Raw genomic sequence first — 18,792 nt, forward strand, 5'->3', positions numbered from 1 at the left:
GAATAAAAATGGTCACAAGCAGAAGGTTCCCAGTGAGACCCTCATACAAATCATCTTAGTACTACCAAGAGGGTGAGGTGTGGCCCAGGGGGTAAAGACTTTGAGACCACTCAACTCCCACTCAGGCGGTCTGTGCTCCATGTGTCCTCCAAGGTCTACATGGCTCAGTATTAATTGGCTTTACATTATGAGGATCAATATTTAACCCCACTGACCTGAAAGACATCTCTAGCTCAGATCAGATCCCCCTACTAGAATGCTGCTGGGTGTAGATGTGGCCACAGGAGACAGAGCATGAATTCCAGTTTTGATTTGCTTTTCTAGCAGGTCGCACTGGCAATGCTGGGAATATTAGGACTTTGGGAGACACCTACCAGTTCACAGTGGACGTCAGCGACTTCTCCCCAGAAGACGTGATTGTGACCACGTCCAACAACCAGATTGAAGTGCGGGCTGAGAAGGTAAGTCGACTAAACCAGGAAAAGGAAAGTAGGCAAGCGAGTACGGCAGCGTGCATTTAGATCATGTAGATCAAGGACCTGAGATAACCCTCGGCTCCAGCTGCAGCACCCAGGGGGTCTTGAACTCTGTTCTTCTATACTTCCACCTCTTATGTCTGCATGTGACTTGTGATGGACTGGTACCCCCAAACTGAGGTGGGTGGGTCTGTGCCCAGTGTTCCTGAATTAGATATGTAGGTTCATAAAATGGATGGATGGATGGATGGATAAAACCAGGATAATCTGTGCCTCTGTGCCCAACTTTGGTTAATTGGGGCCATTTTCTTTCTCTGAAGATAAACAAATATGTACATAATGTGACCACAAGGGGGTGCCACTGAGCCCCAAAACCCAAACACAATGCGTTGTAGTGATAAAATAAAGGGTATTAATTTACATAAAGCACCTTTTACAAAATCAGAAACAATTATACAACAAATCCACAAATCGTCCTCCTTACTACCTGCACTGAGTGGTGCCCGCTGCTTCCCGAGTCTGACTACCCAATGTGAGGTATCGGGCTCCTTTTAAGACAGACCTGGGAATGCTTCCGGTGCCATGTCATATCTTCAAGGAAGTACTTCCAGGCCATAAATAAAGAAGGGAGAATCCCGACAGTGCCCTCTATCAGTATGTAGGGACCTGAGAGGAATCTACCTGCAGGCAGGGCTTGACGTTCATTCGTAATGGCGGTCTGGGGCTTGTCAATCCCTAATGACGATGGGGCTTGTCGATTTCTAATGATGTCGTAGGGCTTGTGAGCGGTCCGGGCCCTCCTGCAGCCAGGTATTCATTAGTGACCCTGACAGGGCTGCACTCCATTTCCCAAGCACCCCTGCGGGTGTCTCAACTGGGTTGCCATACGAGGACCACTGCCACCTGGTGTATGGAGGATGGAACAACTCCTGATTCTCAGCTTCCATCGCTCCATCAGTGATAGCAGGATAACAAAGTTATTTCTTCGTCCCACCAGCCAATTTGTTTGTTGATCCACTCTGGCCTCCCATCTGGGTAATAAATCAACCTCCTTCCCAGCCAGGATGTCAGCTCCCTTTCTACAATACATTTACATTTATTTGCTTTGCAAAGTGACTTGCAGTTGAGGACATAACAAAGTAAACATCCGTCTGGGTATGAAGTTAGATTACTGCCAAATGTTAAGCTTACTGCGCAAGTTTTGAGAGTATTTTATGAAAGCTCAAGTTATGTTTTGATCGCATTTTATATGCACAAGTTACATTTTGAAAGCATCTTGTTAGGGTTCATTTATACTACACGCTCAGAACGCGTACGGGCCTGCAATATGGCTGCCACGCGTTCTAGGCGTTCATTTGACGCGTCCTCTGAGCAGGTCCTTAGTGCACGAGTTGCAGTACCAGCAAAAAGTCGGGGGGCGCAGTGTGCTAAAAGTTAGAACGTGACGTCAGAGTCTCTGTTTACTATCTACACGTGACAGAAAGCCTCTATGCGGATCTTACGGGATCGGTGTGCGCGCTTCGATGTTTGATGAATAGTTCGAAGTGGTGAAGCAAAATGCTGACATACAGAAGCATTCGTGGTGCTTCTATATTCAAGCATCGCATATTCCCGATCGTAATGACACGATACGTTTTAAAAGCCTCACATACCGTCTTCCATGCCGTCTTTTTTTTTTGTTTGCAACTTCACAACAGCAACATAATGTACAGCGCTGTATTTGAGCCACTGAGAAAAAAATTAAGGACATGGTGAAAAGGCGTATTTTGTGATTAAAGTGGAAAATTCTCAAAAAAATCTCGAAATGTCCACTTTAACCTTGCAGTTTACTTCATCATTAAAGCTGACCGTCGTAAACGTCGACCCTGTTTTTAATCGCTATGGCAAGCTGCAATAGATCACCACAAAGAACACATTAAATGTCTGATATTCCAACTCTCTGCACATTTAGAATCCTTAAATTTATACTTGATATTACTTTCATGATGAAATGCATTAAAGTATGTATGGTACATTTTACAGATAAATTGTTCATTTCGTTTAAATAATGAATACTGTTAATAATTACGCACATGGGGGTGACAAGGTGGCAGAGCGGTAGCACTGCTGTCTTGCAGGGAGTCACGTCGCTGGTATTCCCTGCTTGGATTCCACACTGTGCTCCGGTTACGTTCCAAAGATATGCAGATTTGGGGATTTGGACCTGCTAAAATGACTCCAGTGTATGTGAGTGTGCTTGTATTCGCCTTGCGATGAGCTGAGGCCCCGTCCAGGGATTGTTTCTGCCTTGTGCCCAATGCTTGCTGGAATGGACACATCCCTGGATTGATGGATCTAATCATTAAACATCCTTTTTCAGAGATATTGTGTTCAAGTATAAATAGTAAAACGTTTGCGTAGCAGGAGCATCTAGTGGCGCATGCGTTGCGTCGCGTGAAGTATAAATCTGGCCTTAAGTGTAATGCGCGCATGATACGGTTTACTTCATAGACATATATAGATAGATGCCGCATTCACTGTGTCGCCCAATTGACACGATATGTCAGTGCGTCCGCCATATTGTGAGTGGCAAAACTGCCATTTAAACTACTACAGGCAGATGTGGAAACTGGGTTTTCTGATGAAAAAACAATAACATTTAAAACAGTATCGTTTACATACAACAGATTTTGGCGAATCATTTAAATGCAATTATTTATATCCATTTACACACTAATAATGACAATTATTAAATAATAATTATAATCTTCTTCTTTTGGCATAATAATATTTTTTTTTTATTATTATTATTAAATAATTCCCCTCATATAAGTAACATTTCTCGGACTGCCTTTTTCCATCTCCGAAACATTTCTAAACTTTGTCCTGTTCTTATGCAACACAGTACTGAAGTATTGGTTAATGCCCTCATCACCTCACATATTGATTACTGTAATGCTATTCTATCTGGCATCCCACAAAAACGTATCCATCGCATACAACTTCTTCAAAATTCTGCTGTCAGGATAATAACCTGCTGTTCTAAATCCACTGAACATATTCCATCGATTCTCTCTCAACTTCACTGGCTCCCTGTTCACTACAGAATACAATACACAATACCGCTCTTAACGTTTAAATCTCTCCACAACCTCACTGATATCCTCCAGACTTACACTCCTCTCCCTCACTCAGATCCTCATCTGCAGCTCGACTTTCTGTACCGCACATCAGACTCTGTTCTATGGGAGCTCGAGCGTCTCTCATTGTGCTCCTCAACTTGTGAATTCTCTTCCCTCTCGTATACGTCAGCTCGATTCAAAAACACATTTTAAAACTACCCTCAAAACTTATCTTTTCAAACCTGCATACCAATTGTGAATTTTGCACTGTTACTGCCAGTTATCTTTGTTTGTCTTTCTTTTAACAGTGAACTGATACACTCAATGACAAAAATACACAATTTTATTGTATACAAATTGGCTTAATAATTTCTGAAATCATTTCACTCATTCCTCTCTCAATCTCTCTCACTTAAATATATACAGGATAGGATCTAAAATCCTTGAAACAGAACTGTCTTACATAGCTTTTTCTGTGTGTTGCCACTCTGTAATTTGAGAGTATTCAGTCTGGCAATATGGTGCAGCCTTAGTTTGTGGAAGACAGACACAACTAAAGACACGAGCATAAAATGACGGTTGTCGATTTCAAACTGTGTTTCCTCAATGTGCTCCGTGAGAAAAAACACATCATCTGAACCAATCTCAGCCCGAACAAACTGACAGTTTGCCCTAATGTCGACTGTCGGATAACACGCTCAGCTACTTTGACCACCTTGACTGGACCCTCAGAAGGAATCATCAGACCTCCTTTGTTTTTTAATGTGAGCGAGTGGTAGCTTTGATCATATGATGCCGGTACAACATCTGTTACCAAACTAGCATGGCACACATCACAGGACAGCTTTCTCAAAATCCCGTCTAAGGGCTACCTCCCACTGCTTCCTGAGGTGGATTTCTTTGGGAAACCTTCAAAGTTTGAGAAATGTTAACAGCTAATAACAATCTACATTGTGACTAAATACATTTAGCCAAAACGTTTTTTGGAGGCTCACTTGAGCACATAAATGCATAGCTTTGCTAGGTTAGCCTGGCGTATCTAATGTTAAGATTATGAAACGGGATTTTCTAATGGCCAAATATAACCAAAACAATTGTTCAACTTTACCCATGAAATGTAGGATCTGGTTTGGAGCGTACAGCGCTTTGTACAATCCCAAGCAGCACATGCGTGAGGCATCTTTATCCATTACTTCACTCCACAGCAGTGCCACTCGCAATATGGCAGCGACGTTGACGTACGATGCTGCAGGTCATGCGCCGTCTAGTAATTCTATGTCTATGGTTGACTTCAGGGGTGGGCAAATTCATTCCTGGAGGGCCGCAGTGGCTGCGGGTTTTTGTTCCAACCCAGCTGATTAATTAGAAAACAATCCTTGCCAATAATTACATTTCATGGCTTGTTAGTGCTTTAACTCTGCTATGTCAAGTCATTCTCATATCCTAGATTTTTTTTTTCCATTCTAAGGATATCATCCAAATACTTTGAAGTGTAAAACGGATGGGTAATTCTCAATCCTTCACTTTTTTCTCTTCTCTTTCCTTCCAAGTATTTAATTAAACCAAATAGTGCACGATAAATACACACAGGTGTAAAGGGTAAAAAGCAAAATGGATAACTGCTGGTTTCTTTTGTCATTTGCATCTTATTGATAATAAGGAGCAATTAAAAACCAAGAATGCAGCTGTTTAAGACTTAAATAAGCAATAAGGGTTCATAATCTTAACGAGGGAGATAACTAAAATGAAGCAGAAGAATTTCTAGAGCAATAAGTGCTACTTATTAAGCAATTGGGTTGGAGCAAAAACCTGCAGCCACTGCGGCCCTCCAGGAATGACTTTGCCCACCCCTGGTTTACTTGGTTTTCTGGTCACGTGATTTTCGGCACCATTATTGTGCGGCTTTACTGCAAAATAATCTGAAGGCGGACGGAGATTGTAAGGGCGGGATTTCGATTTTACAGCCAATGGGAATAGTCATTGATTACCAGTCACTCGCGAGACACGCCTCCTTTCTCTAAACAGCAACGCTCATCATTTACTCACAACTGAAAATTTAGTAAAGGTTTGGCTTTTTCCGCCGGTTTATACATAATCTTTACTACACACAACAATGCAATACAACAATCACATTCCACTTTCAAATACTAAGTGGGCACGCTTGCTGTAGAAGCAAACACCACTTAAATACCTTTAAAAACGTGTTACGTTTCAAACCTTTCACCGTCTTACTTGTTCATTGCTAATGTAATGCCGTTTAGTGAGGTCACAGAACAGAATCAACATAGAACACATCATTAACCGGTGGGGAAAAAAAGCAATATTTTCACTTAAATTCTGAGTCTTGAACCGTGTGATTCGCGTTCCCGTTTGGAGGTAGGGAAGAAAGTGTGCCTCTTGCTTACCTGGTTAGCAGTGACTACTCTCATTGGCTGTAAGAACGAAGTCCCGCCCTAGCTTTTCTCCGTCTGCGGCGCAAGAACGCGGCCAAAAATCATGTGACCAGAAAGCGCGTTAGAAACGTAACTCGCGCTAATAAAATGTGTTCAGAACGTAGCCGTGCTTTGAAAATTCGCTGAAAACTTGCGCCTACAAAATCTGGTCAAAATGTAACTTGTGTTTACAAAATGCTTGGTGCTCGCACGCGGACTTTTGGCAGTAATCAAACTCCATATTCTGAGGACTGTTTGGGCACAACGTTAAAGGATATGGTCACAAAATTGATCACCACAAATGAAGGGTTCACAATAAAATACCGGCGAATCACATTTCCTTAGTTACAAGAACATATCAGAGTCATTAGCAATACGACAGAAATTCATCAAACAAGAGGGTCTCAAGACGCTTATTAAACGCATTCAGGGATTCAGAATTTCAAATGGAGGTGGGCAGTTTCTTCCACCAGCATAAAAAGAGTCTGGACTGAGATTTGATACCACGCAGAGGTGGCATCCCCAGACGCCAATCAGCAGCAGACCAGAGTGTTCGAGAAGGACCTCACAAGGGTCTCCATATACACAGGCGTGGACCCACTGACTACTACTCTGTAGGCAAGCATTAAGGAGGCTTAACTCACTGACTGGTTAAACACCAGAACTGCCACTGTATTTTGAATCGTCTGCCCAGGCCTGGTTAAAACATAATCCTGCCCGCAGAGACTTGCAGTAGCCCAGAGGTTACAAGACCAAAATTAGACCAGGAGTTGGGCTGCATACTCAAGTAATTAAATGTATTGTGGAATGTGACCATACATAATTTAAAAACTCATCGATATGTGAACATAAATAATTAAACGTTTCATGACATTTCCTTAATTATTTCTTCATGTATTGATGTCAGTGATTAATTATTTCTCCATGTATTGATGTCAGTGACACCAGAACGCAACATGAAATACACAACGAAATGAGAGCTGTCACATTCACACGTCAAAGTTGAGAGGGCGGGCTCTAGCGAGTGCTGGGTTTTGATTGGCGAATCGTGAATAACTGGCCATCGGGAGGCAGATTTACAGCGGGCACTTCAGACACAGACTGTTAGTGATGAATTCGGGGATTTTTAAATTAAATTCGCCTCTTCGTGCAGTAATTCTGGGCAGCGTTTTCTTGCGCTCGTGTCTGCCACTTACGCACACAGTCACAACTTTGAACACGCGCTTCTCTTAAACGATTGACCAATCAAAACGCAGTACTCACTGGAGCCCATCCTCTCAACTTCAATGGGTGAAAATGAGAGTTTTCATTTCATGAAGCATTTCATTTTGTGGCTGGTGTTCATTTATTTATGCTCTCATGTCTGTAATTTTTATTATTGGCACATTTATTTATTTAAAGTTTTTCTGAAATATTCCTCCATAGTATTCACTGTAAAAATTCTGAAAAAATAACCAATTGCACCAATAAAAGTCCATCCTTTTGTTTATCACCTTGTATAACTGAGATGAGCAGGGCCAGCTCTACCATATTGACACACTAGGTGGTCTCCAAAGGGTTTGGGGGACAATAATTTCTTTTATAATTTACCCAAACTTCACTAAGCTAACGCTCGGGCAAGGGGGACCAATGTCCGCTCTTGGATTTCATCGAAGTGTACCGCACTCACATGAATATTTAGTTATGACCCGGTTTGGAACAATAAAAATCTGGTCAGCCCACCCAATGCCCAAGCTCTTCCACATGATAAACATGTATAGCAGTTGCCTTCAAGACTGCGTGCTTTGGGTGCAACATTTTTACCCACGCTTAGTGCAGCAAAAAAACTAGAGCCCGTCCTTCAGATGAGGGCCATGAGGGCATGAGCCTATCCTGGCAGCACTGAAGGCATGGCAGGAACCAACCCTGGACTGAATGCCAAGTCAAGTCAAGTTGGGCAGCATGCACTGGTACACTGCGTTGCCGCACCCACCACACGACGAAACAGTTCGGGATCCCAGTTGGCAAACCCCCAGGCAGACACGTGGTCCAGTCCCACCCTCCGGAAATGACTCTCTATCTGCCGCAGCCAGGTGTTACGTGGGCGTCCCCTTGGCCTGGTCCAGCCACTCGGGTCCCCAACAATGAGGATCTTACAAGCTGGATCACCCTTGGGGAATCGTAGTGCCATGAATGCCAGTCTTCCAGATAATGTATTCCATTTTGTAACCTGCTTATCCAGCAAGGTTTAGCTCAAAATAGGAATCAGTCTTTAACTGTGCCCTGCGGTGGGCTGACGCCCTGCTCGGGGTTTGTTTTCTGCCTTGCGCCCTGTGTTGGCTGGGATTGGCTCCAGCAGACCCCCGTGACCCTGTAGTAAGGATATAGCGGGTTGGATAATAGATGGATGGATGGATGGATAGATCTTTAACTGGACGCCGGCATTCAAGACAACAGACTGTAATTGGAGACTGGGGTACCTATGAGGTCAGTCCCGTAATACCCCGTCATCACAAGACGCCGTCAACATCACTCACGAAATGCCCATCGCATGCCCCTATGGTTCAGATTAGGTTTGTGGGAGAGCTGTCTGACTCAAAGGGTGTTTTGTGACGGACGTTGTGGGCTTCACCTGACCTGTGTCACAGATATTGCCGGCTGCAGTCAGACCCATCGATGATGTGAGGTATACTGTAGTAGTGCAGTAAGGTGAAGTAGACAGTAGATGGCAGTGCAGCCAAGACTATAAATAGCTGGGAGACCACTGGCAGTTAGCGGTCTGTGCGGGGGGTCGCGGGGGGGATTGGGGGGGGGGGGGGGGGGTTGGAGGGCTCAGTGACCTCAGCATGAATGTCACTAACTAACTAACCCGCTTATCTTGGGCAGGGTTGGGGGGCATCTGGAGCCTATCCCATTATAGTCATCGTTAACGTGCTCTTCTGTATAATTCTAAGTATGGAAAAGCAGGGAGCTCAGCTTCAGTTTTCTACTTATATAACAAATCAACAAATGTATTACACTGTATGCACAATTTGGTCAGACATATAAATACATTTAAATAAGAATTTCACTCTACTCTTTACACATTTAATACAATTATTACTAAAAATCTAATCCTTACCCCTTAAAAAAAGTTTATCTTAAGTTAACTGTGATCAAAATTAGTAAAGCCAGTATATTACATACCAGATTCCGTTATAAAACAATGACTGCGTCATTCTGTATTTCCTCTGGAATTACAATAAAGATCGTTTACACCACAACTGTAGGTAAGTGCAGTAAATATAATGTTCTCTGATAAATACGGGGGTGGCGCAGTGGGTAGCACTGCTGTCTCGCAGTAAGGAGACCCGGGTTCGCTTCCTGGGTCCTCCCTGCGTGAAGTTTGCATGTTCTACCCGTGTCTGTGTGGGTTTCCTTGTCCATAGACATGTTAGGTGCATTGGTGATTCTAAATTGCTTTGTGTGTGTGTGCCCTGTGGTGGGCTGGTGCCCTGCCTGGGGTTTGTTTCCTGCCTTGTGCCCTGTGTTGGCTGGGATTGGCTCTAGCAGACCCCCATGACCCTGTAGTTAGGATATAGCGGGTTGGATAATGGATGGATGGATGATAAATGCGGTTTAATATTAGGGTGCAAAGTGCTGCTACCTCACAGATTCGACATCCTGAGTAGAAGTCCCACAGTCAGTCATTGTCTGTTTTCAGTTGGCTTGTGTGTATTCCTTGTGCAACTCTCTAGTTTTCCTCCCAAATCCCCAAAGATGTCCATGTTGAGCTCACTGGTCATTCTAAATTGGCTATTGAGGTCTGTGAGTAAAGGGGGTCCTTCCCGGGGTTGTTCCCTGATGCTCTGTTTTGCGCCCCATAGGAACATAAGCCAATAATCGCAAAAATAAATCAAAGTCAAAAAGAGGGCAAGGAGTTCAAAAACTTGAGAAACAAAACAAGGCAAAGGAATTGGGAATTTGGACGTGTAACCCTGGTGGACTGTTTATCCTGGACATCATGATGGACAGGTCTCAACCTAGTTGGCCACGCCTACTCTGGGATGGTCCTACAATGGTTATCAACAATAGCATCGTCAGAATGGCATCAATGTAAAAACAGAACTATATTTCAAAAATGATGGCACCCAATGGTTACCTCAGAGTATAAAATCCACCCAAACAGAAGTAAATGATACTCAAAATAGGAGTCCCTGTCACTCTTGTGATAGGCTCGTAGCAATCTGACCTGGATATGAGAATGTTATGGCATGGTAATCATTGGTACATTGTGGCACCGTAGCACAGCAGTTAGCAGATCACTCCAGAGTGCACAGATTTTGAATGCTCCCCTGCAGCTCCCCCTGGTGGCACCCAAGTACCCCAACAGGGCTGACCATCCAGACTACAACTCCCACTGTGCCCTGTGGGTCTACAAATGGGAGTTCTGCCAGAGGAGTGCTGACACTTAGTGTATCAGGAGGGAACATATGACCCCAGGAACAAGATATCCTCTGGCCTCCTTACAGGGAAAAGTACCAACAATCAACCCACTTGGACTGCCCATCTATTAATTATGTTTCATCATATTGGCCGGGCAAGAATGTCCTGACTATGATAAAGGGCAGTCTATCCACTATGGTGCTCACTATACACACACATATATATATATATATATATATATATATATATATATATATATATATATATATATATATATATATATATATATATATATATATATTGGCACAAAAAGACTCCAGAGAGTCAAAAAAGGTTTGGGGCAGCCACCCATATATTATGATCCTTGCTGAAAAAGGTTGAAAAATGATTGAGTAGTTTACAAGACTGAGTCCAAAACAGAACTGAATGCATGAAGGTAAGATGGCGGTTTTAAGGGCTGGTGGAGGAAGGGATGTCATCTATGCCAGAACCGGAAGGGGCGTCTTTGGGACCGGACGTGACATCATCAGAGGTGCCGGAACCAGGTGGGATTTCCCGGTAATGGCCTGCAAGGAACTGAAAGACACAGTCAGCACACTCTGCCACCCCCTGGTCTGATGTAGTATTACAAGTACTCAAGCCCTTTAGATGCCTCCTAATAACAGGTGTGACAATATATATATATATATATATATATATATATATATATATATATATATATATATATATATATATATACAGTATCTCACAAAAGTGAGTACACCCCTCACATTTTTGTAAATATTTTATTATATCTTTTCATGGGGCAACACTGAAGATATGACACTTTGCTCCAATGTAAAGTAGACAGTGTACAGCTTGTACAACGTTGTAAATTTGCTGTCCCCTCAAAATAACTCAACACACAGCCATTAACATCTAAACCGCTGGCAACAAAAGTGAGTACACCTCTAAGTAAAAAATGTCCAAATTGTACCCAAAGTGTCAATATTTTGTGTGGCCACCATTATATTCCAGCACTGCCTCAACTCTCTTGGGCATAGAGTTCAGTAGAGCTTCACAGGTTGCCACTGGAATCTTCTTCCACTCCGCCATGACAACATCACGGAGCTGGTGCTTGCGCTCCTCCACCTTCTGTTTGAGGATGCCCCACAGATGCTCAATAGGGTTTAGGTCTGGAGCCATGCTTGGCCAGTCCAGCACCTTTACCCTCAGTTTCTTTAGCAAGGCAGTGGTCGTCTTGGAGGTGTGTCTGGGGTCGTTATCATGTTGGAATACTGCCCTGTGGCACAGTTTCCGAAGGGAGGGGATCATGCTCTGCTTCAGTAGGTCACAGTACATGTTGTCATTCATGGTTCCCTCAATGAACTGTAGGTCCCCAGTGCCAGCAGCACTCATGCAGCCCCAAACCATAACACTCCCACCATCATGCTTGACTGTAGGCAAGACACACTTGTCTTTGTACTCCTCACCTGGTTGCCGCCACACACGCTTGACACCATTTGAACCAAATAAGTTTATCTTGGTCTCATCAGACCACAGGATTCCAGTAATCCATGTCCTTAGTCTGCTTGTCTTCAGCAAACTGTCTTGTACCTCATCTTTAGAAGAGCCTTCCTTCTGAGACGACAGCCTTCTGAGACGACAGCCATGCAGACCAGTTTGATGCAGTGTGCGGCGGGCGTATGGTCTGAGCACTGACAGGTTGACCCCCCACCCCTTCAACCTCTGCAGCAATGCTGGCAGCACTCATACGTCTGTTTTCAAAAGACAACCTCTGGATATGACGCTGAGCACGTGCACTCAGCTTCTTTAGTCGACCATGGCGAGGCCTGTTCTGAGTGGGACCTGTCCTGTTAAACCGCTGTATGGTCTTGGCCACTGTGCTGCAGCTCAGTTTCAGGGTGTTGGCAAGAGGATTCTAGTGGCAACCTGTGAAGCTCGTGTGAACTCCATGCTCAAGAGAGTTAAGGCGGTACTGGAAAATAATGGTGGCCACACAAAATATTGACACTTTGGACACAATTTGGACATTTTTCACTTAGGGGTGTACTCACTTTTGTTGCCAGCAGTTTAGACATTAATGGCTGTGTGTTGAGTTATTTTGAGGGGACAGCAAATTTACACTGTTGTACAAGCTGTACACTGACTACTTTACATTGTATCAAAGTGTTGTATCTTCAGTGTTGTCCCATGAAAATATATAATAAAATATTTACAAAAATTTGAGGGCTGTAGTCACTTTTGTGAGATACTGTATATACAGTGCATCCGGAAAGTATTCACAGCGCATCACTTTTTCCACATTTTGTTATGTTACAGCCTTATTCCAAAATGGATTAAATTCATTTTTTTCCTCAGAATTCTACACACAACACCCCATAATGACAACGTGAAAAAAGTTTACTTGAGGTTTTTGCAAATTTATTAAAAATAAAAAAATTGAGAAAGCACATGTACCTAAGTATTCACAGCCCTTGCCATGAAGCTCAAAATTGAGCTCAGGTGCATCCTGTTTCCCCTGATCATCCTTGAGATGTTTCTGCAGCTTCATTGGAGTCCACCTGTGGTAAATTCAGTTGGTTGGACATGATTTGGAAAGGCACACACCTGTCTATAGAAGGTCCCACAGTTGACAGTTCATGTCAGAGCACAAACCAAGCATGAAGTCACAGGAATTGTCTGTAGACCTCCAAGACAGGATTGTCTCGAGGCACAAATCTGGGGAAGGTTACAGAAAAATTTCTGCTGCTTTGAAGGTCCCAATGAGCACAGTGGCCTCCATCATCCGTAAGTGGAAGAAGTTCAAAACCACCAGGACTCTTCCTAGAGCTGGCCGGCCATCTAAACTGAGCGATCGGGGGAGAAGGGCCTTAGTCAGGGAGGTGACCAAGAACCCGATGGTCACTCTGTCAGAGCTCCAGAGGTCCTCTGTGGAGAGAGGAGAACCTTCCAGAAGGACAACCATCTCTGCAGCAATCCACCAATCAGGCCTGTATGGTAGAGTGGTCAGACGGAAGCCACTCCTTAGTAAAAGGCACATGGCAGCCCGCCTGGAGTTTGCCAAAAGGCACCTGAAGGACTCTCGGACCATGAGAGAAAATTCTCTGGTCTGATGAGACAAAGATTGAACTCTTTGGTGTGAATGCCAGGCGTCACGTTTGGAGGAAACCAGGCAGCGCTCATCACCAGGCCAATACCATCCCTACAGTGAAGCATGGTGGTGGCAGCATCATGCTGTGGGGATGTTTTTCAGCGGCAGGGACTGGGAGACTAGTCAGGATAAAGGGAAAGATGACTGCAGCAATGTACAGAGACATCCTGGATGAAAACTTGCTCCAGAGCGTTCTTGACCTCAGACTGGGGCGATGGTTCATCTTTCAGCAGGACAACGACCCTAAGCACACAGCCGAGATATCAAAGGAGTGGCTTCAGGACAACTCTGTGAATGTCCTTGAGTGGCCCAGACAGAGCCCAGACTTGAATCCCATTGAACATCTCTGGAGAGATCTTAAAATGGCTGTGCACCGACGCTTCCCATCCAACCTGATGGAGCTTGAGAGGTGCTGCAAAGAGGAATGGGTGAAACTGGCCAAGGATAGGTGTGCCAAGCTTGTGGCATCATATTCAACAAGACTTGAGGCTGTAATTGCTGCCAAAGTTGCATCGACAAAGTATTGAGCAAAGGCTGTGAATACTTATGTACATGTGATTTCTCAGTTTTTTTATTTTTAATAAATTTGCAAAAACCTCAAGTAAATTTTTTCACGTTGTCATTATGGGGTGTTGTGTGTAGAATTCTGAGGAAAAAAATGAATTTAATTATATATATACAGGTATAAATATATATAATATGACTGAGGTAGAAGCAAACCCAGAGCATGGCGCTGCTCCATCACAGGACACCCTCTCACATACTTATAGTCTCTCACTGAGACAATTAACCTAATGTGTCCATCACTGGTGACATAGGAGGAAAATCAAAAAACCCAGCGGGTGAAGAGACCCAATCCACACAAACAGGGGCCAAGCTGAGATTTGAAAGCAGGACCCCAGAGCTGAGTACACTCAGCACGATGCCACCTTGAATTTGCTACTGCACATATTGCTTTGTATTTTTTCTCTTGCTGTTCCACTCAGGTAGAGTTACGTGAGCAGCCACAATCTCTCTTCTAGGAACACATCAATACTTGAAGAATCATTCATTCCTTTTAGTCCAAAATAGACTCAATGAGTCAAAAGTGAATAGAGTCTTAGTTGGCACTGTCAGGTATAAGGCACCCACCAGCCCTGGACTGGGCATTTGTCCATTACAGGGTATGCTCACTAACACCAGGGCCAGTTCAAAGTTATTAGTTCACCTAATCTGTTGTAAAAGCTGCGGTGGGTTGGCACCCTGCCCAGGATTGGTTCCTGCCTTGTGCCCTGTATTGGCTGGGATTGGCTCCAGCAGACCCCCGTGACCCTGTGTTCGGATTCAGCGGGTTGGAAAATGGATGGATGGATGTTGTAAAAGACGATGAAGATGATGAAGACAAAGAAAAGGAGTTGGGGTGACACCATGACCCCATATATTATAAATACAAGAATAAATGCTTTTCAGCAGAAAAAAATGCCCCTTGGGACATGAGTCTCAGGTTAGACTGACAAGGGTGACGACACTTCCTGTTAAGTGCAATCCAGGCAGAAAGAGGCGGGTCCAGGGGGATGGACACTGGAAGTGACATCAGAGGTTGGTCGGTCTGTCAATCATCTGGTCTGTAGAGGGAGGAAGAGATGAGGCGTTAATATACACCGCCACCTTGTGGACTGGTGTTGAATTACCACCACCAGAGCCTTTAAGCTGTTCCCAAGGTGCATGTGTGTGACACTGTACATCTTTGAAATGTGAGAGGAAAACCAGAGGGTTTGGATGAAAAAGGCACACCAACATGGGGAGGACATGCAGACTCCTCACAGACACTCAGGTCAGGTCAGGTCAGGACAGGTTGGGGAGTGGGCACTGATACAGCACAACAGAACAGCTCGGGAATCCTGGTTGGCAATGCCCAAGCAGACAAGCAGTCCAGTCCTTCCCACATGAAAGTAACCATCTACCTGCCACTGCCAGGTGTTATGTGGGCCTCCCCTTGGCCTGGTCCAACCACTCAGGTCCTCAACAATTAGGATTTTGTAAGCCGGGTCACCCTCTGGAAATCACGGCATGTAACTGACGCTCCCTCACAATGCAGGTAATGTGCCTCATTCAGGACTCCACGAGCAACCACACATTCAACACAAAATCAGAGCAGCGGTACCCAAGGATTCCCCGGGGAGACACAGTGCTGAAGGAGTCCAGACACTCACCAGTCTAGTATTCAAATCCAGCAACCTGGAGCTGTGAGGTGGCAGGGATAGCCACTCCACTACACCACCACTCCTGTATCATGCTACGGTCTGAATGGAAGTCTTTTCTGTGATCATTAACATCGTAAAGACCTTCTCTTCGGATGAATTAGTCAGTTGCCCCTTCAGGGAAATCGAACAGTAGAAATTCTGAGCAGTGGGACCCACCCATCCCCATTCCCAGGTTCTTCTATTTCATGAAAATCTACTTGTGAGATTGGAGTTCTTGGCACCCGGTTATAAACTCCGAGTCTCTGAGGAGAATGTGTGTGGTTTGAGACCTCCATCTGACCTCATCTACAATGCTTCCTTAGGTAAAGGGTTTCTTGAAGCCTGAGTTGATTCTTTTGTGTTCTGAAAGTCAACCTTCTCTCCCTCTCACTGTTTGTGTTCTTTTTCTTCTTTTCTCTTTCTGCCAGCTTGCAGCCGACGGCACCGTAATGAACACCTTTACCCATAAATGCCAGCTGCCTGAGGATGTTGACCCCACTTCAGTGACGTCTGCTCTCGGAGATAACGGGGCTCTGACTGTCAAAGCCCGCCGCCACCCAACCAAGCATAACGAACATGTCCAGCAGACGTTTCGGACTGAGATAAAAATCTAAATGGTGGTACGCGAGTCAGACTTAACTCGCCACCTCCTGGATGCCCCCCCCACCCCCCCCCACCCCCTCCTCTCCCCTACTGCTTCTGCACAAGAAGAAACCAAGAGCTGCTTTGCTTTAGGGGTCCTTCTCAAGTTGTTGCTTCTTCCCTATAAAGCGGGTCGATGATGGAGGTTGATATGCCCGATGAAACCTACTGGGCCTTAGGAGCCACGCGCTGCCCGCATACTTGCTTTGTGATAAATGAGAAGCCGGTCTCAAAGTCCAAGCTGACTCCTCAGAGCCAGGTAGTAGCCCCCTTGGACGAGCCATTTTAGACGTGTTGATGTTTGGATTCTGAAAGGTAGATGGAGATGCTGGCAAAGGCGAATGGCATAACAAAAAAAAAAAAAAATCATAATAAACCTGGCAAGGAGCTCGATATTAACCAAGCAGCCTGACCTTAACATGATGGCGTTCAGATTGTTTGTATTTACTACATTGTTTTGTGTGCTTGTTTTCCAATAATAACACTAATATTCAATAAAAGATCAGAGCCCAAAGGGTAACTTTCCATTATACAAACACAATATTGCAGAAAGTCAAAATGGTGGACCACCACGCTCACTGGAACATCCTATGGTGGCGACACACACTCTCACACACAAATGCATTTACAGTTAGTGTTTCTATCATGCTGGGTATTTGGTAAGAACTGTTTGTTTGTTTGTTGGTTTTTCTTTTGACGTTTGACTTTATTTGCTTGTCTTTCTCCTCTCTTGGGTCCACTTCATGGTGGTCTCAACTGTCACCTTGATTCCAATGACATGCGATCTGATTCTCTCAACTCCTTTGACAAATGATATTACCTGTTGATCTTCTATAACACCAACTTCATAAATAAAGTTTAGCGATAAATTGTGAATTCATTTATTTCAGTAACACAATTGCCCCCCACCCCACCCCATTTCCCACGTACATGGGTCTCCTTGTCTTAAGAAACATCCAGAAAGAAGTCTGGGAATATCTGAAACATTGAATTGAAAAATTCAAGCAGCCATACCACTTGCACCTCAGAAGACGTCATCCACCTGACGCTTAGCATGTTCGGGCCAACCCAGTACTTGGATGGGAGACCACCGAGGAAAAGTTTGGGGTGCTGCTTGGAAGAGATGTTGGCGAGGCCAATAGGGGGCGCGTACCCTTTGGTCTGTCTGTGGATCCCAATGCCACGGTGCAGTGACAGGGACGCTGTGCTGTAAAAATGGTGCCATCCTTCAGAGGTCATGTGGTCATAAAAGATCCTTGGGCATCCTTCATAAAGAGTAGGGAGTATCCCCAGTGTCCTGGCTAAACTGACCTCCATGGCCTGGTCATTCTGGTGCCCTAATCATCCCTCGTCTCTGATTGGCTCTCTCTCTCTCTCACCCCTTCACCACCTAACAGCTAATGTGTGGTGAGCATACTGGAGCAAAATGGCTGCCGTTGCACCAGGTGGGTGCTACACATTAGTGATGGTTGAAGTGGCTCCCCACTCACTATGTAAAGTGCTATGAGTATGGAGAAAAGGGCTATATAAATGTATTATTATTCTTCTTATTATTAATATTATTATTAATTTTGACATAGACAAACAGCATCTGCTCCACATGAAACACAATATGATGGCGATACTTCTACCAATGCCAGGCAGATACTTTTCATTTCTAGTTTTCTCTCTTGAAGAACATTTTGAACTTTCAATCTGAGACACTTCTGCCACACCTGAAAGTGCTGCCGGAAAAAGAAGGTTGTTGGACACCTGCAGCGCTTCTGGATGTCCTATAAAAGGAGCCAGCTGCCAGAGTTGGGAGGAGGTGGACAAAGCTTGCTAGAGGAGGAGTGGAGGCAAAGAGAAAGGAAGAAGAATGAAGAAGAAGTAAAGTGTTTTGTGCTTGCGTTTGAACTGTGCTGTACAGGTGGGAAACGGGGGAAAGCATTTCCCATGGGCAACAAAAAGATCGAATTAAAAGCGTGTGCTGCTGAACTCGTGTCCGTGTCTGTCTGTGTTGGGGTTTGGGCAGCAGGAGCGCCCTAGAGTGGCTACGCCTGCTTTCGCTTTGCCACTCCAGGCTGTTTAGGTCATTGACATGGTGGATTAGTGGATCATCACCTCACTCTGAGGTCACAAGCAGGTTTTCTTGGACTGCATTCATCTTTCCCTCAATCCTGTCTCCTGGTCTCTTCTGCTGAGGAGCACCCCAATGGCATGAGGCTGCCACCACCATGCTCCACCGTTGGACTGGTATTGCACAGGGGATGAGCAGTGCCCAGTTTCCACCAGACGTAACGCTTAGAATTAAAACCAAACATTTCAAAGTTGATTTCATCAGAGCAGAGAATCTTGTTTCTCATAGTCTCAGGTGTTTTT

The 18,792-nt window shown here is 44.5% G+C and overlaps 1 protein-coding gene across 2 annotated transcripts in view; it reads left to right on the forward strand.

Moving 5' to 3' along the window:
• hspb7 (heat shock protein family, member 7 (cardiovascular)) overlaps window positions 1-17,300 on the forward strand; it is a 23,195-nt gene extending 5,895 nt beyond the window's left edge. Inside the window, exons 2-3 of one of the 2 annotated variants that reach the window (XM_051930877.1) lie at window positions 328-461; window positions 16,218-17,300. In XM_051930877.1, coding sequence (XP_051786837.1) covers window positions 328-461; window positions 16,218-16,403 — 320 coding nt within the window. In that variant the 3' untranslated portion in view covers window positions 16,404-17,300. Of the gene's footprint in view, window positions 1-324; window positions 462-16,217 lie in introns of both variants that reach the window. The other variant, XM_028807921.2, reaches the window with a different exon arrangement.
• The last annotated feature ends 1,492 nt before the right edge of the window (window positions 17,301-18,792 follow it).

Source organism: Erpetoichthys calabaricus, chromosome 8, assembly GCF_900747795.2.
Source record: "Erpetoichthys calabaricus chromosome 8, fErpCal1.3, whole genome shotgun sequence".
NCBI lineage: Eukaryota > Metazoa > Chordata > Cladistia > Polypteriformes > Polypteridae > Erpetoichthys > Erpetoichthys calabaricus.